Source organism: Silurus meridionalis, chromosome 9 (genome assembly GCF_014805685.1).
Source record: "Silurus meridionalis isolate SWU-2019-XX chromosome 9, ASM1480568v1, whole genome shotgun sequence".
NCBI classification, from domain to species: domain Eukaryota; kingdom Metazoa; phylum Chordata; class Actinopteri; order Siluriformes; family Siluridae; genus Silurus; species Silurus meridionalis.
In genome coordinates this window covers 19437455-19465171 of record NC_060892.1, presented here as the reverse complement: position 1 = coordinate 19465171, position 27717 = coordinate 19437455, and the positions used below count along the sequence as shown (strand labels likewise).

At 36.1% G+C, this 27717-nt stretch overlaps 1 protein-coding gene across 3 annotated transcripts in view; it reads left to right on the top strand.

Annotated features, from left to right (window-relative positions):
• LOC124391299 (inactive N-acetylated-alpha-linked acidic dipeptidase-like protein 2) overlaps positions 1–4045 on the top strand; it is a 316808-nt gene extending 312763 nt beyond the window's left edge. For all 3 annotated transcript variants that reach the window (XM_046857781.1, XM_046857783.1, XM_046857782.1), the window contains one exon: positions 446–4045. In XM_046857781.1, coding sequence (XP_046713737.1) covers positions 446–632 — 187 coding nt within the window. In that variant the 3' untranslated portion in view covers positions 633–4045. The remainder of the gene's footprint in view (positions 1–445) is intronic.
• The last annotated feature ends 23672 nt before the right edge of the window (positions 4046–27717 follow it).

Genomic DNA, 27717 nt, shown 5'->3' with positions numbered 1-27717 from the left:
AAAAAAATCAATGTTCTGCCCAGAGCTGTTACAAGAAAAAGGCCAGAAGCATCTTATTTTTGTCCTACAAACGTTCAAATAATAGTTCCGTAGCTTCTAGCTTCAATCGTACCCACGTCTTTGAAGGTTGTGAGAGACCTGCTGCTATTGATTTTATAAATGTTTGTGCTTCCTCAGAAGTGAGTTTTTCTGAGTGGTCATAGCAGACATTTTTTAAGTCTTTTTCTTTAAGTTTAGCTATATGAAGTAGAGAAACACCCACAAACTTTCTAATCATTTTTAGGTAATTCTTTTCTGCTTGTTTGTTTTTGGAAAAGCGTTTTCCAAATCAGCAGCAAGTCAATGCACTTGAAGTTCTTATATTTTATTTAATAGCAGTCGTCAGTATTAAGAATGAATTTATATTTAAAGAAAAAACATTCTGCTCTGCCTCTCTGTTTTGCAGGAACATTCTTTATGGACTGAATACGAAAACCCAAGGCTTTGCCATGTTGAAAGCCTCCGCAGAAGACTCCAGACACAGCAGCATAAATCGGTCTTTGTCCCATGTGTTCAACTCCATCTGCTCAGCTGAAAAACTTATCCAAAGTGGTCTTGGGCTTTTTGAGAATGACCCTGAGAGCTCAAATTAAAAAAAAAAAAAATGACAGCAAAATGCTGCTACTAAACTATGAATTGAAATGTTTGAAAATGGAATACAAGCTGGAGACTCAGATATCAACATACAAGTCTGAAATTCATACTTCTAAAAGAAGTGGAAATTTCAAGCAACTTGTGATTTTTTAGCTTTTATACATAAGGTTTTTTTTTGGTTTCTCACCTGTATGATAACATATTAACAGAAAATCAGTAGCTGTCCTACAGGCATGAACATACAAAATAAGAAACTTCAAGAAGTTACAGACTGGAATAAAAAATGTTCTGTCTCAAACACATACTGGTTTAGCTTTCAGCTTCAGGCAATTAATTCTATAAGCATAACCTTGTCCTCAGGGAGAGAGACTAAGCACTTTTTTATCTCAGGAAAGGTGGAAGAAAAATTATTATTTGAATGCATTATTATTAATTGATATGTTTTTTTATTTGTTTGTTTTTTGAATAAATGTATTTATTACACATGTAATTCATAATCTCAAAATCGATTTTAGTGAAGCCATCTTTTGATAATACAATAAGCAACCCACCTTAATAATAGCTAAGAAAGATACATTTGTGGCTTATGGCTTTCACTTGTAACAAACTGTATAACATAATATTTATGTATAATTTGCACATATTTTGTGATTTTCATCCCGCTAGTTTTTTTTTTTAATCTGAAGTTTGGAGTGAGGAATTAAAGTAGCACTTTTATTTTGGGTGATTGTTTTCTCAATCCACCGCTGGATCAGACCACTGAGAGAACATACTGTATAGTCAAAATTGTAATTCCCTCAATCTCAGCAGTGGTAGGCCGTTAGGGCCATCAAGGCCTTCAGAATCACTGACTTAATTTTGAATATATTTTTGTCCATGAATATGTATATAATTATTCCCAATAGTCTATTCTTTTAATTTCATTGCTTTTCTCTCAAGTGCACTGCTGCACAATGGAGTGTAATTTTCACTTAGAGCTTCTATTCAATCAGATTTCAGCCTGCCACATCGAAAACCGTCGTCAGGTGCAGACTCTTGGTAGATTCAAATACATATTGCTTGAAGCTGTTGCTTTAACCAGTCATACTGCGATTTGGTCCCTCCAAGGCCCCCTAGAAGGCAAAGAAACGCGTCAGTATTTTCACATCTTTTGATTGGACAATCAAAGCGCCGACTACTACAAACCACATTTGTTGAAACTGAGTTCAAATATATCTGTGTGGATTTAAAACGTGTTTATTTTATTCCACAATGGCCGATAGAGAAGAAGAAATCCTGAAAAAAAAAGGTTGTTAGCGTTTGTATTAACCATTTATACTTTTACATATTCGTTCCTCTACAATTTGCACAAAAACACACAATTTGCCTTAAAATCCAGAGAAAAAATGGCACAGAAAACCCAGGGTCATTTTATGGGGTTACTATTGATGCTTCTGCTAGAGATGATGTATGTGGGCAGCATAGCTGTGGCTGCAGTGAAAGGAGAATTGCTGAATTGTGTTCATTGTGTTTCTTGCTTAAACCCTCTGTGACCATACCTGTCTGTGATACTATTATGCTGTGTTTCTCTATAATATTGATGGTTTCTACAGCCATGGTCTCATTATGGTCCTAATAAGAGGTGGATTGTTGTTTCATGTAGAACACCACTAGGGGGCCGAGGTGTGAAATGCACAGCCTGCCACTGAGTCTCAATTTTGCTGTTACATATTTTTGACAGGTTCACTAAAACTGTAGATTTGAATACTGGAAAAAGTAAAAAGTCAATTATCCAGCTCGAGTAATTGTGTTTCCACTGTTGTCTCAGATTCCTGTTTTTGATTGACAGTAGTAAACTCTGGTAAATTGCACATTCTGAGATGTATTTCTGCTCACTGCAGTTAAAAAGTAAAGAGAGATTATTTCCTTTCCTGTAGCCTTCCTGACAGATTAATCCTGTCTGCCCCTTCTCTTCTGAGCTCTTTCATCAACAAACCATTCCTGCCACACAGAACTACCATTCAATAGACGTTTTTTTCTGCAACTCACTGATATCATTTCCACCATTTTGTATTTTTCTAGTGGCTGTTGTGTGTGAAAATCCTATCTGGAATCAAAAAAACATGTCATGGTCAAAACTGAGATCACATTTTTCCCTCATTTTGATGTTTCACGTGAACATTAGCTGATGCTGTTGGCCTGAATTTGCACAATTCTATCCTAGCACATGATTGGATAATTGCAAGAATGAAGCTGGTGAGTGGATGTGGTCTAAGATGTACATTTCTGCCAGATGTGAAAGAACATGGATGTGTTTTCCAGTCTTTAGGTTTGAATTTTTAATTAAAGGTTTTAATTATAAATCATGAACGATGCTTGGATGTTTATACAATTAAAAATGGTTTATGTTATTGTTAACATTTTACACTATTGCTACTTTAAGAGGATTCTGAGTTAAGAACCGCATCTGTTTCAATGTTTGGTACTTGAATAAATCTTAAATACTTTGAAGCTTAAAATTATTGACGTGCCTTTAAACAATTGATCATACATGCTTAGGTGCAAAAATATTAACACTTGCTGAAACTGTAATGTTTTTTGTACACTATACACTATATATATTGTACATGATCAAAAGTTGTGGACACCTGACCTTTAGATTTGTATGTGATTTTTGAACATCCCATTCCACATTTAGTCTCCATTTGCTGTTATAATAACCTGGCTTTGTGAGCAGGGCCGTTGTCATGTTGGAACAGGTTTTGTGCCTCCTAGTTCAAAAGAATGGAAAATTTTATAGTACCATACATTAGCAGATGCCATGATCCAGATTGATGTACAAAAGTGCTTTGGAATCTGTATTAATTAATAAATCAACACTAAAATCTAGGATACCATTTGCCTAAAACTCTGTTGAGCACTTTTTAAATACACAAATACATAAATCAAACAGGGAAAAATAAGCTCTAGTTTAAGTGTTTCAGGAAGAGATACGTCTTCACCTGTCGCTTAAAGATATAGATATTTCTATTCTATACAACCTCCAACTTTGAGGTAAAAAATTTGGAAGGAAAAAAAACCCAGAGGCTGAAAAATTTGGTGTCTCAATACTTGTCCAAATAGTGTATGGTTATGAAGAAAAGATACTTGTATCACTTGAGGCAATGTTTTCAGATGTCTTGTTATTGACATCAGTATTTCAAAAAAGTGCAACACTGCTCCAATTGTGCAGCATCAAATAAATGTGTTTGCACTGTATGTAATTAATGATTAGCTTTGCACTAAAGTGGACTAAACTGGCAGCTTATGTTGCCTCTGGCTTTTTTTCTTTTTCAGCATGCACATATGGAATCATTATATGTACTTTGCTGTTTGTGCTTCTGTTAGCTGTTTATGAAATGAATCCAATGAATAATAAATAATCTGTACAATATTTATGTGGTGTTCTGTCTTAAGAGCAATGCAATTAAGATTACCATTTTTTTCAGTAACCTTTTTCTTTTTTTTGTAATGTGGGGGATATTTTCCTGGCACACTTTGGGCCCATTAGTACCAATTGAGCATCATGTCAACGCCACAGCCTACCTAAGTATTGTTGCTGACCATGTCCATCCCTTTATGACCACAGTGTACCCATCTTCTGATGGCTACTTCCAGCAGGATACCGCGCCATGTCATAAAGCACAAATCATCTGATTGGTTTCTTGAACATGACAATGAGTTCACTGTACTCAAATGGCCTCCACAGTCACCAGATCTCAATCCAATAGAGCACCTTTGGGATGTGGTGGAACGGGAGATTCGCATCATGGATGTGCAGCCGACAAATCTGCAGCAACTGCGTGATGCTATCATGCCAATATGGACCAAAATCTCTGCGGAATGTTTCCAGTACCTTGTTGAATCTATGCCACGAAGGATTAAGGCAAAATGGGGTGCAACCCGGTACTAGTAAGGTGTACCTAATAAAGTGGCCGGTGAGTGTGTATGTATATATATATATATATATATATATATATATATATATATATATATATATATATATATATATTATAATAAGTACATAATAATCACCTAAATCACTATCCACTATATAAATCTATAATAAACAAACATGAATGAATGAATGAATGAATGAATGAATTAATGAATGGAAAGTACACTGGCGATCAAAATGAGAGAACAATTTATAAACTTGAACAATTCTGAAATAATGTCATCTTCACTGCTCAACAGTTGAAGGAGTTTTTGTCCTGTCTATACCATGCTACCAGAACACCTTTTCCACAAAATAACTAAGGCATTTAAAAAAAAACATTATTTTGCAGAAAACACACTGATCAAAATTAGAGAACACTTTCAGATACCTCCCAGTTATTGGTGTTAATCTGGTACCTGGTGCTAATTTCCTTGATTATCTGTCAACCCCAATTTAACTGGCAGCCTAACTTCCAGTTTCACTGACTCTGCAAGATGGTGGGATGTTCTAAAGTGACTGAAAGCCTCCGGCAGCAGGTTGTCCAGATGAAGGCCAAAGGGATGACCCTATCAGCCATAGCAAGACAAGTTGGTCGTTCCAAATCTGTGATTTCAAGAATATTGAATCTTTACAACATCACAAACTCATTCAAGTCCGCCAAGAAGGCTGGTCATCCACGGAAGACAAATACAAGAGAGGACAGGATACTGCGGAGGATCTCAATGGGCAATCGTTTCCACACTGCAGCTGGAATTGCTCACTAGTTCAGCGCTGAACAGGGTAAGGATCTGCCTAGTCATACAGTGTCTCGACATTTAAGAGCATTTGGACTGAAAGCGCACTCTGCAGTGACCAAACCTCTCATTAGCAGAAAGAATCAAAAGGCTAGAATAAGCATGTTGTGTGGACAGAGGAAAACTGGTCCAAAGTTCACTTCAGTGATGAAAGCAAGTTTAATTTATTTGGGTCCGATGGGAAACATTATGTTCGGCGACAAACTGGAGAAAGACTGAACCCAAAGTGTGTAAAGAAGTCAGTGAAAAGTGGAGGAGGAAGTGTCATGGTTTGGGGCATGTTTTCTGCAGCAGAAGTTGGGCCTCTTATACAGCTACATGGCAGAGTGAATGCAAATGTTTATCAGAACCTTCTTCAACAACATATGGTTCCTTCTCTGCGTTCATCACCTAATCAGCCCGCAGTGTTCATGCAGGACAACGCTCCATGTCACACAGCAAAACGGGTAAAGCAGTTCCTTGAAACTGAAAACATTGAAATAATGACATGGCCTGCCCAGAGTCCTGATCTCAACCCAATAGAGAACCTCTGGAAAATCCTTGGTGACAAAGTTATGGCCAAGAAACCCACTACAGTCACTGAACTGTGGAGGAGACTGGAAGAAGAGTGGACCAAAATCACACCAGAGCAGCGTGAGAGACTTGTGCTGTCCTGTGGCCGCAGATGTGCTGAAGTCAATCAGAGCAGAGGCCTGTACACTTCCTACTAATTGCTGACTGTTGTAACCTTCAGAAATTTTTTTTGCATGCTACAGTCATTGTTGTTTTTTAATTTTGATCAGTGTTTTTTCTGCAAAATAATGTTTTTTTTGGAAATGCCTTAGTTATTTTGTGGAAAAGGTGTTCTGGTAGCATGGTATAGACAGGACAAAAACTCCTTCAACTGTTACAGTGAAGATGACATTATTTCAGAATTGTTTAATTGTTTATAAATTGTTCTCTAATTTTGATCGCCAGTGTAGAAACAGTTTGAACTAGTAATAGGGTTTATTTTTTGTTTTGTGTGTTTTGGGTTGGTTGGTTGTTTTTTCAAGTTAATCTGAGCTATAAAGCACAAACTGAGCTTAAGGACAAATCTGAAATGTGCTGTGCATTGAGATTTGGCCCAGTGAACAAAAAAAGAGACAAAAATAAAAACTTCTTTTTTATGCTAACTTTTCAAACTCTAACTCTATTTCTAACCTTATACCCCCAAATGCATGCTAATTAAAAAAGTATTGTATACACATTTTAGTATACATACTTATTTTCTAAGTATGCATACTTAAAAATTCTAATTCTACATATTTGAGTATGCATACCAGATTTTTGAGCATGCATACTAGAATTTTAAGTGTGCATACAAAAAGTTAAAGCATACATAAAAAAATTTAAAAACAAATTTTTCAAGTGTGTTATTAATTGTAATTATTTTAATAATAAACATCCAAAATATTACTTTAAACCCAATACTTTAGACCTAGAGCAAATATTTTGCAAATATAAACAAACTGGATTTGGCATATTTTCCTGCATGCACATTTTCCCATTGTTTATAGATTCCTACACATTCTCTAGTTTTTTCCACCTCTTGAAAATGTCGCGTTTTTTTTTTTTTTAATGGTCTAACAAACGACCAAATGATGAATATAATACAACCCCAGTTCCAAAAAGAAAGGACTCTATGTAAGCTAAAATTTTTTTTAAATAATAATGTTTTGTTCAGTGGGCCCTCAATTGGCATTGCGCTAAATCCAGAAATGATTCTCAGAAATGGGCTCAGAAACACCTCCAGAATTCACTGTCTTTGAACACAGTTTGCTGTGCCATCCACAAATGAAGCTTATTTATTTGTATTTTTTTTTTCAACCCATGGATGCTGAGTCCTCCAGACTAAAGATGACCTGGACCATCTGGCTTGTTGTCAGTTCTCAGCCCAAACACCTGCATCTCTGATGGTATGGGAGTGTATTAATGCCAAGGGAATGGGCAGCTTACACATCTGGAAGGACTCCATCAGTGCTGGATATATACAGGTGTTAGAGCAACATATATTTCCATCCATACAACGTGTTTTTTAGAGAACACCTTGCATATTTCAGCAAGACAGCGCTAACTGCATATTGCCTCTATTGCAAGCTTTGTAGTAAAGAAGTCTGTGTGTTGAATTGGCCTGCAAACAGTCCATCCCTCTCACCAGTCAGACATGACACGTGAAATGAAAAAAAAAAATACAAAAAAGACCCAGTACTGTTGAGCAGGTAGAATCATGTATAACACAACTGGGACAACATTCCTCTACCAAAACTCCAACAACTGGCCTCCTCAGTTCTTATATGTATATGGACTGTTGTTAAAAGAAGATTTGATGATACACCTGTATACCTGTTTTATGGGTTGTGGCCATCAAATTTAAAATAGCTTTTTTCATGAAATGGTACATTTCCTCCGTTTAAAAAGTGTTTTGTTTTATATGTTCTATTGTAAATAAAATATGAGAATTTGCAAGTCATAGCATTCTGTTTTTACTTAAAAATGTTACACAGCATCAACATTTTCGGAATTAATTTGTAAAAACCTCAAATTTGAACAACAAATTTACATAATAGTAGTTTTGGGTGATTCCATTAGAACTTAAACATGTGTAATTAAATATCATTTGCATCTGTTTCTAGGACTTCAGTGTTTAAATGTGCATGAAATGATGCATGCTATGAATAGTACTGTAAGTACCCCAGCTATGAAAGTAGTAGCACTTTCCTATGTCCTAAACCTTAATTTAATATCAAGACTTATTAAGAGCAAATCGTTTGAAATAAAAACATAGGAAGTAGGGACATTCATTTCCATATACTTTCACGCACGCATACTTAAAAAAAAACAACCCTTAAATTCTAATATAAACTTTAAAACTAACACACATCTTATGTAATATATATTCCATGCTAATTTAGTTGTTTATTTTACAACTTCAGCATTCACACTCAAAATCTAATATGCATACTTAATTTTCAAGTATAAGTATACATTATTAATTGTTTGTATCTTTCAATGTTGGACATCTATGTACATGCAAATAAGTTAAAAGTTGCTAGTTCATAAATTTACCGGGTAAGTTAAAAATGACTTAGCCTTCCCTCTGCAGTGGTGAAGTGTCTAATGAGAAGTGTTATTGGCTCTTGTTCTAAGGTTTCCTTTTTCAAATCTGTCCTCTGGGTCCTTTTTATTACAGTTTCACAGTTTCTCCTGGGCTTGTGTGGGATTCCGACACGTTTTCTATTTTACGCCCACCTTTTAAAAAACACGACACTTAATGATTTATGTAATGGTCTAACTTGTGATTCTATTAGGACTCTGACCATATAAGGAAACCTAAATTTTGACCATCGAACTTAACCAATAGTAGTTTTCGGAAGAAATCCATTAGAACAGAAATATGAAATCAGTTATACATGAAAAAAAAGCATGATTTCAGTGTTAAGTTTAATAATTGCATTTAATAAAATGGCTGTGAATAGTTATGTTAGTACACCAGCAATTAAATGTGTAGAGAATAAAATAATTTCCCCATGCCTCAATTTTAACCCCAAGACTGTATAGTGTCCAAAACCTAATAATTTATCTCTTGCTCTCTCTCATACCATGAACTGTGTAAAGATACATAAGGTAATTGTGGAGTAAACAGTTAATTACCTTAACAATGATGGAACTATAATTATTGTAAATACAATAATACCCAGTTGAGGGTGGGTTGAATTTTGTGTCTGGTTCATCCCGTATTTATACTGTCTCTGGAAGGTCATAGCTATACAAATAAAATAGAATTAACAGAATTTATTTATTTATTTTTAAATAAGAACATACTAGATTTTCTGGCTATATTAATCTTAATGTAGGTCATTTTACCTACATTCAATCATTAAAAAAGGCGAAGATACTTAAAATTCTAGTATGCATACTTAAAAAGAAAATAAGAATAAATTCACATTTTTTAAATATCATACTAATTTTGTCTAGTGTTTTATTTATATTTTCTATATGTGTGCTACTTTAGTATACTTACTGTTTCGCATTTATACACATTTCTCCAGAGTTGTAGTTTTAACTTTTTATGCTTAAAGCCTTCCATGTTTCTGAATATCGGGCAAATTTTCTAGTGAATTAAATCATTCTCTCAGATCTTTAGCTAGTTATACTGCAGTGGCAGCAAAAGTTTTATAACTTTGATTTAACTTTCCCAAATTTCGGTAGGTTTTTATTTAAAAAATTTCACCAGGATCTGTAAGTCTTGGGGTAAAATTAAAATTTAGGACTACTTATTTCATGGCTGCTGACTATGTGAATAAATGTATTGGGTTTTTAATATATTGTCCAGTTCTCTATGTTCTTGTTTTCTGTGACCTTTTAAAAACATACTAGTCTTTGTTAGGGGGGGGAGGAAGGAGGGAAGGAAGGAAGGAAAGAAAGAAAGAAAGAAAGAAAGAAAGAAAGAAAGAAAGAAAGAAAGGGAGGGACAAAGGAAGGGAAGAAGAAAGAAAGGGAAAAAATATCCCTGGAGGGTGCTGTACAGCCACGGTCTGTTCATGATGTACTGGTTAAACACGCTATAATAAGGCCGGTTTGGGACGCAGCCACCGCACAGCCCAACATAACTGCTTTAAAGCGACGGGACTGTAGCGATTTAAATAATAATAATAATAATAATAATAATAATAATAATAATAATAATAATAATAATTGTGATGGAAACTATTGCGGAGGAAGTGTGTGTTGGCGGTGTGATGGTGGAGGAGAACAGTGAGAGGAGAAAAAGCTCGTCGGTGTGTTACAGAGGAGCGCGGATGCAGCAGCATCAGCAGCAGTGGGAGAGGATGTGTGAGTATCTGCAGTGCTGTGTGTACCAGAAAAGCAGATCGAGTTTTGCACCTCACACCACAACGACCACATTAAACATCTTCTATAAACATGTTCACGCTGTTAGAAATGCTACACAGAACGACAGCCATAATTATATAGATATAAAATAGCTTGCTTGTGAAATTGTAGACGGAAAACCTGCAACAAAAAACATGATTTTCCTGGATATCTGTGCAAATGCATATTATGTCAAGAAATGCTCAGTTAAGTGAAGACAAAAGACTTCATCATTACTTTAATAAATGAAGGCCATTCAATCCAAAAAATCCCAAGAAACCTAAATGTATTATCTAGTGCAGTCTCCAAAACTATAAAACGCTATGAAACAGGCACTCATGAGGACCATACCAGGAAAGGAAGATCAAAAACTACCTCTGCTGCAGAAGATAAGTTTGTTAGTATTACCAGCCGCAGAAACTGCAAATTTCTTAAATGCTTCTCTGAGGTCAAGTGGCATACATACTGTATTTCAAAAGCCACTGTTAGGATTAGACTACGCGAGTCAGGTTTTCATGGTTGAATTGCAGAAAAGAAGCCATTACCTCAGGGAAACAACAGTTAGACAGTAGACTTGCTTGGGCCAAATAGCTCAAGGAATGGACAGATCAGTGGTTTTTTGGTCCAAATGTAAGATTTTTGGTTCTAACCACTGTGTCTTTGTTAGCTTTACAGAGGGACAGTTCCTGAATGTGTGGTTTCCACTGTGAAGCATGAAGTAGAAGGTGTGATGTTGTGGCAGTGCTTTGGTGTTGACACTGTTGGTGGAAATTAAGGGCACATTTAACCAGCATGGATACCACAGTATTTTGCAGCAACATGCCATCCCATCTGGTTTGCACTTAGTGGGTGACTACCTCATGAGGCTGACTGAGGCAAAGCTTTCTTCAAAGCAAAAGGTGACTACTTTGAAAATATTAAACATTTTCTGTTGTTATTCACAAGCTTTTGTTTACTACATATTTCATACCGATTTGCTCTGCCACCTCACTGTCAATACTCACCATACAAAATGTTTAATGAATGAATAATCACACAACAGACCATGATATACAGAAATAATGCACACTTATAACACAATGTTTAACATGTTAATGAAAGACACTTCAAGATTTTTCTCAGGTTTATAGATTTAAAATTATACAATTTAGAGGTTAGGTTCTGTTGTCAATTACATAATAGATGTAATATAAATGAATTTAGTTTAAGACATTTAAAAAATAAATAAATTAGTATTAGATTATTCAGACCATTCGCCATACAATTCCCTGTGCCTGAGCTGTTACTGTAAAAGCAATATCATATTAGAACGAGTGTTAATGTTCAGGTTACAGCCGGAACTACATGCGCTGTTATACAAAAATAAACCTTCTCACCAATCAGATTTGAACATTTAACACAAAAACACGTACTTTCTGGGCATGTACTGTAAATGTCATACATCCATTAGCGATCTGCTCATAAATACTTTGTGACGAACCGCATAGGACTACAAAATTTGTGTGGCATCTTAATTAAGCAGCTATAAAGTTGTCACTCATGTTAGACATTTGCTAGAGGAACCGCTATAAGTGTCATTAGAGCTCCATTATGGTTACTTTGCTTCTGCTCACACTGTCATCAATCATTCTGACTCTGAGTGTGGGGGTAAATTGGAGGTCCCAATGGTGAAGAAGCTTCTTAAAGCAAGGTAAACACTTTACTTCGCAAAATGTTTGCTTTGTTATCTCACCGCTTTAATGTTCATTGTTTCCTTCTTTTTTTGATGATTCTTTTTTTTTTTTAATAAAGCAGCTGATGGTTCAGGAAGGACTTCTTGTGCTGTTGTGCTTTTAGCAATGTCAATTTCACTTTCTTGCCTACAAAAGGTGCTTTTTTTTAATCAGCAGCATCTTATTACTTCACAACAATGCAGTTCTGGATTGTATTTTAATTAGGTTAGAGGTCAGAGAATTAGATCATGTGTGAAATATTTTAGTCTTAAGGCCACATGGCTTCTTAAACAAACTGCTACAGGGCCCTTTGTTTGCCAGTGCACTTTTTTTCCTGTCAAGTACATGCTGACTGACATGTATTATTAAATCCAACAAAATTTCAGTTTTTTAATTTGATTGAGGCCAAGGCCTTTTGAACTTCACTGCCCCTTTCTCTCTCTCTCGTTTTCTGTAAATATACACACACTGACATAGACACATGTTGTTTTGTAAAAACACTGCATTTAAGCAAATTCAGCTTCTAGTTGTTTTGGAATACGTGTTGTTCAGTAATGTAAGGATTTTGAACTAGGTGAACATGTTTCTCATTTGCAACTATTCTGGGAACTGGAATTCTGGGCAAGTAGAATCTAATCATGCATAGAGTACACAATAACCATTGCATTCATATAATTAAATAAAAATGTTTACATGTGGAGCCAAAACATGAACAATGTCCCTGCAACCAAATTAGATTTCTAAAATTTAGAACGATATGGGGTGTTTCCCATCATAGCTTTTTGAAGACCAGATTAACAAGATTTAAGTCTAAATGCCAAATAAGATGTTCACAGAACTGATATAGAATTAGGATATATTTTTATTATTACTTTTATTATTTAAAAAAAAAACTTTGACACCTGGGCAAACATTACCAAAATTTTACAAAATCTCAATTCATTCAGAAATCCAGAATTTACTCCACATTTCCACAACAGGCTAATAATAACATATATAATATATATCTAACAAGTGCTAAGAATGAATTGCTACAACTCATTTTCCCTTAAAGGTTCACAAAATGTTGGTCAAATTGATGTTTGACATCCCGATGGCAAGGCTTGCAATAGAACTTTCTTTAAGTGTGATTAGATTAACTTAGTTCTTGGTTCTAAATAAGGACAAACAGTATAGTTGATTATAATGTCTTACAGACTCATCCACATCAAGTCTCATTTATAATCAGATGTGACTGATTGTAACTAAAAACAGCTCATTACTTACTAATCTTACATCTTAGGATGTATTCGCCTCCGATTGTGAGATTGAAATCATTTAAATGGATGCCATGATTTAGAGAAATGACTAGAGAAAATTATAGGTAATATTTATTGTTCGACACATCTGAAACGGCACCCGGTCTTTACTTCAGTTGTCACCTGCTTTCAGAATAACCCTCTTGATGTGAAGTATAATTCGAATGTCAGTTTTTATTGTTTATCCTATAATAAAAGTCCACATCTATGGATATTATCGTCAGATAGAAAGTTTTACAAAATGTCCATGGGTGCTCTTCAGTGTTTTACTTTGCTAATGATAAATGCTTATGAGTTTTATAAGCTGTGAAACACCAGATATGTATTTGTAAATGACTGCAATTACATAGTGCACTGAATCGAACTACTCTGTATTCAAAGGAATTTAATATATCTAATAAGGATATTTCTCATTCTGACATAATTGCATTATGCTCTTTTCACAATAAAAGACGTATTAGCTCAATAAAATGTCCACACTTTTAAGCTATTTCGAGCCATTCTGTATTCAGGAGGATTTAATAGGTCTTATAAGACACTTCTCATTTGGTCCCAGTGCAAAGTAATTCAAGTGTTATGACATGTCTTAATGTTGAGTTCATTTCAAGACAATTTACACAGACAGTCATGTCCTCTTTTATGTAAGGAATAAAAGAGGAATAAATAAATAAAACATGAAGCTTTCTGTTAACGTGAGAATCAATGTCAGGGTGCTGTTATTCTTGTTATCAGTTGTTAAAGTTGGCCATTTTTCTATAAAAGCAGCATTTTGTTTGTCTCATCCCATTGCAATTACACTGTTTAATGTTTTAATGAACAATTTGTTCTACTTTTTATTTGTTTGTCGCTCTCTTGATGTTAATAAGACAATCACATTTACAAAGAAAAGTTCTTTATTAAAAGTTGTGACATAAAATCTTCCTTTCAAATGCTCCTTTCAAACACTGTTTCCAAAAAGCATTTTTATTTACATTTTTATTAGCAAAATTAGGTTATATAAAGCATCTGCCCTATAAATCCCTTTGACTCCCTAAGTCATTACTATAGAAATAAATTGGTTGATTCATATTATACCTTTTTTCAGAGCTGCTATTTTTCAGATTTTAGAATTCAAGACCATTGTCAATATATATGAACAGAAAATATAGTGCAATCTGAGCAATATGTTCCACACTGACGAAATGGATGTGATTTTATAGGGCTATTAGTGACAATTGCTTGTGCAGGACTGATACCCTTCTTGGTTTCATTCCTCGTTGTTTTTTTTATGCAGGTAGGAGGATGGTAGTATCTCAATCTCATTTGATGACATCAAAGTCTCTTGCCACTCATTCTTCTTCAGTCTCTCCAATACAGATCTGGGAATATCAGTCACATAGACACCAGGATGTGTATGAAAGATATCCAAAGTGTATTAACAGAGAGAATGCATATAGAAACGACTATGAGGCCATTGAGTTACAGATCAGTGATAACCAAAACATTTTTGAAAGGCCATACTTTTCTTGAACTATTCTTGGTACAAATGTAAGCAATAAGAAGGAAAATTTGGTAAATTACTCCTGGAAGAATAACTGAATAAGTGATTTGGATTATTACCTAACACTATACAGTTCTTATTGCTGTGCATTATCTCAATACAATTTAATTATATATATTAAAATATTGTTCATTCATTATTTAAACCATTCATTATTGGTTTGTTTGTTTCTCATTCTAATGCTCTAGTTTAGCTTGTACTGAATACTATATAATTTATATATACAAGTGTTATATTGGAAAGCACTTTGACCTTTTTTGTATAAAAGGTAATTGATACAAGGATATTATTATTATCATTATCATTATTGTTATTATTATTATTGTTATTATTATAATTATTATTATTATTATTATTATTATTATAGTTATTATAGTTATTTGTTTGTTTGTTTGCTACTGATAGACAGGATATTGTTATTGGATATAGTTTTTCTTTGTGGATTTGCTTCAGCGATGTCAAGTTGCTCAGCTGGAGTCAGTAAAGGTACTACTGGGTTATGCTTTTCTGATTTATTAGCAGCAACTAAACCCTGATGGAATAATAATGGCTGAACAGGAGGTGCTTTCTATTACAGTCTCTAGAGAACGAACGGATATTAATGCAGAACGTGAGCCTGGTGGAATCCCCTGTTCCTGACAACGAGGAGGTAGAAGAGAGGGAGGATGTAGAAGATGCAGGTACACTGTTGACATATAGTTCATTGCTGTTATCTTGATCTCATTTACATTTATTTATTTTGGCAGAGGCTCTCATCCAAAGTGACCTACTTGTAAGGCAGAATCTGAACTGAGGACAAAAAACTGATAAAAGAAGCAATGGGTTTCATATGGAAACAAGGGTCCTAAAAAATAAATGTGTATAATGAAAATCTGTTTGGCTCAGACATAATAATGACACTCTGGACACAGTTTTGACATCTCGCTGTGTTATTTTCAGAGGACAGTAAATGTATACTTTATACTTTATAGCTGTAAATTGACTACAGGTAGTCGTTAGTTGTCGACCTACGACCTATGCAACTCACGAAGATTCGACCATTATGACCACAATCGCTAGCCGCGGCGTACGACAGTGCGTACCAGCTTCCAGCATCATTTCACAGTACTGTACATATAGCCTACTCTACTTACGACCAAATCATGTTACGACCGGTCTGTCGGTCCCAATCGTGGTCGTAAGTTGACGACTACCTGTAATCTAAAATATATTCAAGTTTCATTATTATAGTATTTTCCCTTAGAGGATATACTAAAATCTGAGGGGTGTAGTTTTAGATATAGTACAAGAAGCAATATATCTTGTATTCTGTATATTCTTTCATGTAAATGTAATTTTTTTAATTATTCAGAATTTATTCAAATGATTATTAGTTATCAGGATATACTGGAGTTTCAGGATAAATCACTAGCTTTTTTTTGTAAGGAAGAGAGCATGCTCAGTGCTGGCAATGAAGCAGCTTTCATTCACTTGTCCATCACCAACATTGTGCTAACTCTTCTCGAGACTTCATGGTAATTTTCCACAGAGCAGAGTTTGCAGTCTGCTATAATTAGTACAGGGTTTTTAAAGATATATATATATATATATATATATATATATATATATATATATATATATATATATATATATATATACAAATCTCTTTCTTTTTTCCAGTTACCTAGTATCACATGGAATCAGATGGTGAAAAGAAGATTTTTATCAGGGCTGTGTATTAAAGAGAGCTTATGCTATAGTATCTGAAGTTGTGCAGCTGAGATCTCGAAACATAACAGTTTTCAGGATCTTTAAGCATTTTTTCACTCATACTTTGCTGTTTGTTTTTTTCTGTTAAAATGTCACATTCTCTCAGCCAGTATAAAGGTTTAGCTCGAAGGTTTGGGTTGAAATATAAAGTGGATCAGTGTTTGCTATGTATGCTAGATACATAAAGACATACTATTTTTAGGGCTTTGAACCTCCTGATGTGACTGTATTTGACTATTATTTCAGGAAATGTTATATACCTGGCACATCACTAAGCACGTTTTAGATTTTCAACTTAACCCTTTCTTGAACTTTGAGCACAGACAAGAAGGCTGTTCCTTAGCTGGAGGGGCTTTGTAAAAAATTTTATTGTTCAAGCTGAAGGAGCAGATGTGGCAGATCATAATAAATAACAACTTTGGATAGGTATTGTGCAGCAGACTGATTACAATACAAGTTAATCTTGCCTTTTTGGATTTTTTTTTTATCCATTTAAATGTTGAAAAAAGTCTAAACGTATCATGTACCTTCAAGGTGTACACTGTATAGACAGCCACACATGTGGTTCTTTTCGAACATCCCTTTCCACATTTAGTCCCCATTTACTGTCACAATAACCTTCACTCTTCTGGGAGAATGTTTTACTAGATTTTGGAGTGTGTTGTGGAGATTTGTGCTCATTCAGCCACAAGAGTGTTTATAAAGGCAGGTACTGATATTTGGTGCAGTCAGATTTCCAATTTATACCAAAGATGAATAGGGAAGAGATCAGATCTCTATAGCAGGCAACTCAAGATCTTCCACTCTAATCCTTGTAAATCATATCTGGCTTTGTGCACAGGTGCTCATGCTGGAACAGGTTTGTATCTGTAATGCTATTGCATCCAAAGGCATTTTATACAATTGTGCACCTCCATCATTGTAGCGTGGAGAAGAAACATTTTTCCCAAAGCAGCTTCACAGAGATAAATAGGTTATATAATATGAATCAGTTCTTCATTAGCTCAGAATCAGTTGACTTCAATTCTAGTCTACAAATCCAGGAGATTCTCCTGATGTTCATTTGGAAACTCTGTAACCATACCTTTATATACATAGGTAGATTTATTTTCTCAATGTACACTATCATTTCAGATATCCATCTTAATTCCACTTGCAATTGTTTACTTTTTTGTATACTGTACAATTTTTGTCCTCTTTTTAATGACAAAAGTAAAGGCCTCTTCTCTCATTATAGGATGAATTCTGATAACATATTTGAGTGTAGTGAGTCACATAGAAGCAGCGTGACTGGATTCAGGAGAAGCAGATGGTCGCTGTATTGTTTTTTCATTAAGAGGGCTGAGGGGAGTGTTAACAGCACGCCGCCGGAGCACGGGAGCCGAAATTTCCCTGCATCGGCGCTAACTAATCAGGCTCAGCCGAGGCTCACTGAGGAGAAGCAATAAGTATTTTTGACGTGCCATGGAGGGAGCGGTTAGCTAATGAAGATGAATGATACAGAGGGAAAGGGCTATGCTGTCAAAGCCGTGGAAAGAGGGAGGAGCTTCCTGCGAACATCATGTGCCATCCTAGCTATGGGTGTTGATACGGTTCTACAAAGTCCTCCTGATTCACCTGACTTGAAGCATCATAACAAGATATCATTTTCGTAGAACCCCGAGAGGCTGTATGTGATAATTAGTTGGATGATCTGGAAATTGTCTGTCCATTTCACCTTGAAGGAGTTTGAACAACAGAACCAAGGCACAGAGAAAAATGTGAGAGAAAAATATGAAGGATTATAAAAGCAGTGGATGAATTCGTAGTTACAGTATAAACTACATTTTTTGTTATTTTCTTATGCAAATGCCCCTGCTCCAAGCAACATAGCAGTTCAATACAATCCAAGAATAAGAGCAGTTAGACATTTATGTCTCTGGATAAAATATATGAATAGATAAAATATACCATCAAACAAATTCAATATGCTATTATTATTTGTGATGCACTTAGCAACTCAATCTGTTTTTTTTTAATCTTCCAATAAGAAGTATGTGGTGTTTTACTTTGGAGCTAGTACAGTTACTGTGGAGTTTTAGAGAGGATCTCGATGAAATAACCTCAAGAGCTGTTGAATCTTTTTTCTTCTTTTTTTTAAATAGTGAATGTCATAATGAGAAATCCGGTGTAGAAATAGTAGAGACGACAAGCAATCAACTCCAGAATGCTGAAGCACAAAGCTGTTGCACCAATTTATGGCAGAGACTCTTAGCTTGTGAGATAGCAGACATGAACAGTCTATGAGTTGATAATGGTATTAGCATGTCATTTGAAGCTTTTTGAACCTGATCTGTTTGAGCAGAGTGTACAAAAAAAGAGGTGACAGCTGGACAGAATAAAGGACTAAAGTTCCACTGTCTTGGACATTACAGGTAGTGAAGAAATATAGGTTAAATACTACTGGCACTACTATCAAGAGAAAGTTGCACAGCATTATAGGTAATGGGAAAAACTCTACATGTAGACTGAATAAGTAAAAATAAAATCAGAAATCTGCTCAGAATTGAATTACAAACTAAATATTAATGTCAGTGAGTGTGTGTTCAATATAAATGTTTTATTTAAAAGGAAGCTCTAAACTATTTTATTAACATGTCAGTCACACTAACAAGTGACATTTGTGCTTTGTCTCTTTTGTGCACAATACAATAATATGAGATGTTTCTCACCAACATGAGGACACACCCACTTTTTACATACTGTATATAAATGTGTGACTATATATACATGTGTGAATAGCAACTACATTTAGGTGTATAAAGGTTTTGGGGTGCCAGAAACTCACTTTATCCAATTTGATTTGAATTTAATTCAGTTTTATTTTGGAGTCGAGTAAAAAAACACATACAGCCATCTTAAGGTTACCTATGTGGCACCATCCACAACAATCTCACATTATTTATGTGGGGCCATCTTCAGCAATGTCAATTTATTTTCAGGTGAACAAAAGTGTAGAAGTAGCCGTACCGTGATCAAATCAAGTATAACATATGTAGATAAAGAGATGGATTGAGGGAAATAGAAAGAATGAGAGCATATTATTATGTAAGCTTTCCCTTTTTAGTGTGTTAAAAATTTGCAATTAGGAGTGTGCTAAAACTCCCTGTGATTGTAAGGCATAAGAGGACACTGGGATATAAATGTATCACTTAACCACATTGTACCTAATCTGAATATTTTATTCAAATGTTGGCTGAGCTGATTTAAGAACAGTTCTTATTGTGTTCATTGGTTGTCAACTTTTGAATAACAGTTCAATGGGCTAGCAGAGAAAGATAGAATTAAATGTGAAGTATGTTTTATAAGTTATACAAAAGCAATCCATAGATCAGTCAAGAAGGTTACAAAGGAAGAGAATAGCAACAAAATACTTAATAGTGAGCATCATGGGTCACTAACCACCTCAGTGGGTTGCAGTACATACATTTTATTTGGCAGGTGCTTCTATCTGAAAAAAATGTAGATTGAGTGGAGTTTATAACCCTTAAATTTTGAGCTTGTAACAGTGGTTATACAGGTCACACGTATATACAGTACATGTGCATAGGAAATCAGTCTTTTAACTATATGCATAGTCTGGGACACGTGACTTTTTCAAGCTTAAACTGGTAAAGGCACACGATTGTATACGTTTGTTGTGGCTAAATTAGCAAAATTTCCAAAAGCTCATTCCAAAATCTAATAAAACATCTTCCAGGAAGAGTGGAGGTTATTATAACAGCAAATGGGGACTAAATAGAATAAAATGGAATGTTTGAAAAGCCAAATCCATATCTTACAATCAGGTGTCCACAACATTTTTTATACATTGTGTATGATTTTTGAGGGTTGAAAAAACATAGGTTGCCTTTGCCAGGAGGAAGTGGCTTAGGATTTGGATTTTTGGCTAAACTTAAGGAAGTCTACACAAACAATTTAAAAGCTCTAAATTTGCTGTATGAAAAACATATCCACACTCATTTCAGGAAAACATTAGTGCTGTTGTTGTCTACAGCTGAAATTAAAATATAGTGCCCCCCAATGTTCCACAGGAAAATACAACTCATTGTGTGTTATCCATTTTAAATATTCATTTTTGCCCATTTTATTGGGAGTGCCAATAATTCCAGGGTTGACTATATAGGTATAATTCACCTCGACAGTTTAATAGCTCACCTCCTTCATTTTCTCTCTGGCATTCATATTTAAATATGTCTGTATCTCCTGACATGTTAATTGAATACCAAATACACAGCATATACCTCATGGCCATAAATCAACTCATAGTGGGCCCACCTCGAGCTATAACTCAGGCGTATTAATTTGGCAGCACTACGGGCTCAATGGATTTAGAAAGTAGAAGGACTAAATAGCTAAATTTGTTGATTGTAAACAAAGCATTAGGATTAGGATACTATTGCAATCTGTTAGAGTGGCCTGTGTGACCTATTTAATTTATTCATATTGTATTGTGATTTGCCAGATACTGTAATTCGCATATATTAATCTGTCTGGTACTATGAAACATGCTGGGTGAGACTAAAAGGGGCTTTTTTTTCAACACATGAAAATTGGAAATGGTGTTATTGCTTTGCTTCAGCAGACCTCACTATGATGATGCCATGGCACCTCTTTGTAGGCGCAACACAATTTGCAAATCAGCACTTGGATGCGGCTTCGAAGCCATGTACAGAATTAACTTGGAATAATATCACCCGACATAGTCCCAGTTTCTTGCCGTATTCTTTTCTATGCTTAATGAACGACTTCAACTGTGAGAGTCAGCATTCCATCAAAGGAAATCATTTTAGAAGGATAAGCTATTTTTTTCCCTCTCAAGTGAGTGTGACTATAGCAAATGAGCAATTTGCAGAGCTTTTTTATTCGAAAAGTAGAAGGCTGAGTCAACATGAAAAAATGCATTATTTTATTTTCTGCCTTCTTGATCTTTATTACACTAATGACTAGGGTGTCTCAGTCGAGATAGTTTAATTGAAGGTCTTATATTTACCGCTTCAAGTGATTAATGTGAGTCAGTTCTCTTTTTCTTGCATCTGTTAAAAAATAATTTTGAGACATTTATTAACAGTGGTTATTTCAGTAGGACCCAGTTAGGGGGTAGTTTGGTGGTAAAGTGAATCAAATGCAATCACGTTCCTGAAAAGATGAGCAAAAGCTGCACTACTGTGAGTGAATAGGCTTTCAATCCACAAAGTCACCTACATCCCTGTAAATCCTCAGCAGGTCTACTTGTTCTCTGCCTCTTTACACCGTTAGCGCATGATGAAGGTGCCTTTCATGCCACACGCCCTATTATACTCGTAAAAATCTTTGAAATTGATAACCTATCTGTGTTAATGCACTTTTAAATAAAAAGTTAATGCTAAAGATTTGGTTTATTACAGCCAGTTGATGCGCACACCACTATTTTCTGTTGCCAGAGCCCTGCTTAATTTATATTCCAGGTTGACAGTGTCATCAGATATCTTTCACAACAGCTCGGTATTCTATGATTCAATTAGGCGTTCACACTCCCGGCTGCACCGACCGGCTTGTTGCAGTTTGATAAGAATCCCATTAAAAAGAAGGATGTCTCAGAGGGGAGAATGTGCATCTGCTATCTGCTAAGTACGGTAAGGGTGAGTGTAGGTTCCAGAAAATGTGATATTCAATAGATATTCATTCATCATGCGACATCAGTGCAAAGTGCATGGCAAAATAAATATTTTTTGGTGCAAGGTACACCATTTACCGAGACTTTAGTTGCAAGTGGAGCAATTACCTGTAAATCTGGTTTGTATGTTTGGAGTGAGCCTGCAGAGAAAAGAAAGAAAGTACTATACCATCCTGAGAGTGACAACCTGAAAGTATTTTCTTGGTCATATCTAAGTATATACGTATATAGATATAGTGTGTATTAATGATGCTATGCATAATTGATTTTCGTATAGTAAATCTCATTTATTCTGTGTAGAGAAATATGAGAAATTAAAGTAGGACCTTTGGGAGGTGAGAACAGGCAAGAAAAAAAAATCTGATCCGTAATTGCATTTGAAAGGTATATTAAAGCAGGTCCCAGATACTACGGTTTAAGTGTCAAGCACAATAATATAGCTGGCGCTCTCAAGCTCAACACGGTGCCATTTTGATGAACTACCCATGAAAAATGTAGAGGAAAATGCAGAAAGACTGCAAAGGAAAATGAGTCAAGGTGAAACAAACTACGACCTATCATTTATCATCAATGACTGCCATGTGACCTATAATTGGTTTGAATCACACACAGATATTTAAATGTTAATGTTCTTCCAACTACTCAGTGGAACTCTTGAGGTCTTTGGATGACTTCTTAGACTAACAGTTGTCCAATGGTAAAAAAGAAACATACAGATTGATTAGAAAATATATATTAAAATATTTAAATTATATTATCAGAAACAACAAATATCATAAATTTCTCCATGAACGGGCATCACTTTACCTTTGTCAGAGTTATGATGACTCCAGAGAGTATTTCAGAAACACAGAGCTGAAATAAACTCTGGATCAGATTGCGAAGTTTATTGCAAAGCATCTTACATATATTTACAGAGATTTATGGGCGATATAAAATATCCAGTGTGTTTGTCAGGTGGGATTAAACAAGACAATGAAGGCTTGACTGGATACAGTGGGAACATTTTAAAATTGTACTAAAACATTAACCAGAGCTCAGGATAGAACCCAAGACCCTGGAGCTGTGAAGCAGCAACAGTACCTGCTGTGCAAACTTGTTGTAACAACAAAATTTTTACTATACCTGGTCATTAACCAATTAAATAATTTTCTTTCTGCTAGTCCAACAACCCAAGACTTTACTATCACAAGCCAGATGAAGTCCCTCTTAGAGGCTCCCCAGTTGAATCCAATCCTGCTGTGATGTTTATCCTATCTCAGTGGGTCCTCTGCCCCTAGTTTTCAGTCCTGTGGGATGAGCTATTACAGCTCTAGGTAAAGTGGAGCAGAAGTAGCCTTGTAAAGTGCCATAAACATCTTATATTGGAAGTATACTGTAAAGGCTGTCCACCGATATTCTCACAAATTATTAAGGGTTTTCCAACTAAGGGTGTCTTGCAGAAAGACAAACATTTTTAATGTCACCAGGAGCTTCATGTAGAGTCACCTTTGGTGAACATTGAGGAGAGATGTTAGACAAAAGATCAGGCCTAATGTACCTAATGAAAGGTACAAAAAAGATTTAGTGTACCCTGTCTGGAGAAGGGTTACAAAGACCCATCTCTGGAGCCAGGCATTGATGTAGTGTCTGTGGGTGAGCATCTGGTGACCAGTATAATTTGGTCAGGTAAACTTGAAATGGTGATTCGCAGTGAGTTATGGGCTCACCACATGCAAAATAAAGACTGGGTGTCATGTGCCATTAGGTGTCAGAAATGTGAACACTGCCTTAGATGAACTAGACCCTTGGAATGGAAATTATGTCCGTCTATGGTATTGTATAGTCCACACAGGTAAGTCAATTCCCTATTCAAAAATGCCAACAAAATCTGAGATAGATAAAATAGGGAAATCACCAACCTAAACTTGATTCTAGACTTGAGGCTTGCTCATTAATTTTAATTTATAACTTTTTTGTTATTTTGTTGTCTAATGAGATATTTATCTTTTGTTGTTGTTGTTTCTTTTTTTTATTTAATTAATCACAATTTGGCACTTGCTGTAGTGTTTCTCTTTTTTTACACTCAAGAATAGTTTTGGTTATTTGGTATAATAGTTTATAGAACATTGGTTCTGAGGTTTTGAGATGATGACAATAATAATAGTAATAATAATAATAATAATAATAATAATGATAATAATAATAATAATAAAGAAAAGCAAAGTCACCTTGGCAAAAATTACTTCAGATTTATTGTCAGTGCATCTTCCCACATGGTGTATCTGTGTAACTGATTTTTATTTTATCATGCTGCTTCATTGAAGTCTTATTTTTGTAACTAGGCAACCTTTTTTTTCCGCATCCCTTGAGGTTTAATGTCATCCAGCATCTCTAAGTAGAAAAGTGACAACTGCTCAAGAAAATGACTGTGCTCTTTTTTGGTACGAAATGCACTTTAGGATGTCTGCATTGTGCTTTTTTAATTTTTTTATTTTTTTTTATTTTTTTTTGAGGAACAGAAGAACTCTATTGGTAGAAAGATGAAGTGGGTTAAAATCTCCCTGTAGTTCATTCCTTTTTAAATCTTTTGACAGTTTATTTGCATAACTTAAAGCATTTGCTGAAATACATTTGTTTTACATTAGTTAAATTATATTTAAACTGTTTTTATAATATTTTTGTTTAAATGGAACAAACTCATTAACAGACAAAATACACATGAACTAGACAAAGAATGACTGAAAGAAAGTTCTGTGACAGATAAGTCCAAATTTGACATTTCTGGCTCTAACTGAAGAACTTGTGTAAGATGGAAACCAAGAAAGAAGATTTTAGCAGACTGCCTACATCCACAGTCAAAGGTGAATGCTTAATGGTTTGGGGTTGTTTTGGAGCAGTTAAGGGTTGGAGACGTTTTCCAGGTGAAAGCTGTACTATAATTAACCGAAATGGCTACCATTCCATACTTTAACACTATGCAATTCTGTCTGGACTGCAGGTGATTGGAACCAACTTCACCATACAACAAGCCAATGACCTGAAGCATAATTCAAGCTCTGTAAGAGTTATTCAGAGAGCAAAAGTCGGCTGAAATGTTATCTGAAATGGAATGTCCTGCCCGGTCACCAGACATAAATCATGTTGGACTGCTCTTTGATAAACTGGATGTTAAGGTCAGAAGAAAATATACAACTATTGAAGACTTTGGCCAATTTAACTAGAGGCATGGCAAAGTATTTCAGCTGAATGTTGTTGAGAAATTTATTTTTATTTTATGTCAGCACTATTTTAGAAGCATTAGAAAGTAGCAGGATTTAAAAAGCACTCAGGTTAACAGTACTTAGCACTAACCTGACAAAAGTAAAAATTATTATTCAGTTTAGGCATTGACAATAGGGATTTTACATATAAAGAGTGTAGATATAATAGTTTTGAAACAATAAGTTAAGAATTAAGGCACTTTATTGAAATGATTATAAAATAATTATGTAATAACTATTTTAGATTTAGATGAAAAGGTTAAGAAGCAAAAGTGGACACGAGGAAAATCAGTCAATGGAGCAGTTAAGATGAGCATGAAATAAATTAAGTTACGCTGAAAGAGAGAAGGATTTATTCAGATTAATTAAACATATAAAAAAAAAAAAGTGCAATTAGCATACTAAGTATATATAGCATTTATTTTGAGCAAGAAATATTGGGAAGAAGGTTTATCTAAAGACTAAGCACAGCATCAAGCACCATCCAAGTATTAAACACTAAAATATATTTAAGCAAATACAGTACATTAAGGTTACCATCTCTAGGTTACGTATGTAACCCTAGTTCAACAAGGGACGCTTTGGGAACGCTCCTGCGTCTTCCATGCTCTGAACCACGTGTGAAATCTGGCCAATAGGCAAAACGTGACATCGGCGGGCGAAGTTGCGTAAACCAGCAAGCTACAAAATGGCTGTGCGGTTGTAGCAACATTAGCTTTTGCAAAAGAGAGAAGGTAAGCGCCGCAGGGATGCAGGGAGTGGCACGGAGACGCAGCATCTTGTTCCCTCGGGCAACTAGGGTTACGTACGTAACCTGTAGACGAACTTCGAGCTGCGTTGTAACGCTTTGGGAACAAGTGTCTATTCACGTCACACTGACCAGACCCTGCCTAATGTGTGAGGGCTTCGGCACCTGCACGCAGGAAAGAGGAGCCTGGAGTGGCTCTGAAGTCGAGGTCAAAAGGATTGCATCCACTGCTCGCACTGGACACAGTCGGTTCTGTTTCTCTTGACCGGGGCTAGAAATGGAGGAGGGCAGAATGCCTGTGGCACGAAAGGTCATGCGGGAGCTGTAGGCACCTTAGGTACGTACCCAGGTCTTGTATACAGAAACACTCTGTTCATGCCAGGGGCAAACTCCAGGTGGAATAGTTCACGGACAGAGCCTGCAGATCCACGATCCTCTTCAGGAAGGAAACTGCCAAGAGAAAGGCGGTCTTAACCGACAGGTACCTAAGGGCCCTTTCGGCCAAGGGCTCTAAAGAGAGCTCAGATAGCGCCGCCAACACTACAGCCAGGTCCCAGACAGGTACTCTGGGTCGCGTCCTGGGCCTCAGCCTCCGGGCGCCGCGAAGGAAACGTGAGGGTACCTACCCAGTGACTGCCCCGCAGGTGGGGTAATATAAGCCGCAACAGCGAACACATAAACCTTCAGGGTCAAAGAGGTTAACCCTGTGGCAAACTGTTCCTGTAAGAACTCCAGAACTGAACCAACCAGGCAGTGAACTAGGACTAAGCCACGGTGCTCACACCATGACGTGAACAGCCGCCACTGTGTGGCGTACGACCTGCTCTGTAATTCAACCATCCTGGGATGTAACGGCTCTCAGCAAGAGGAGTTTGTCCTGGGACCACAGGAAAACCTTTCCTGCAGCTTGTACAAGGGGAGAGACCAGAGACCCCCCTGGTAGTTGATATAAGAGACCACTGTTGTATTGTCTGTGTGGAGCAATACATGGTAACCCCTCAGGTCCGGGAGGAAGTGTTCTAACCCCCAGCACGGCAATCACCTCATGCGATTTATGCACTGCAGGAGACGTGGCCCACTCCACAGACCTTGGGCGGAGTGGCCACTTGTGACCGCCCCACACCCTGTGAGGGAAGCGTCCGTTGTTAGCATTACCCGATGACAAGGAGTCCCTAAGACAGGGCCTCAGGACAGAAACATCGGTTCCTCCCACCCAACCAAGGCTTGAAGGGCACGCCGCGAGACCTTGATGGTACAATATGGATATCTTGATGCCAGACTGCCTGAGGCTCTGATCGAGCTAATATATAGTCATAGCTAAAGCTGCATTTGTGTACTTTGTGAGGGTGGGGGTGAGAGTGCTAGGCTGAAGGGGAGGACCCAATATTGGTAAGCTTCGCCCCGAAAGCAAACCTCAGGACACTCCTGTAAGCAGGAAGGATGGCTATGTGGAAA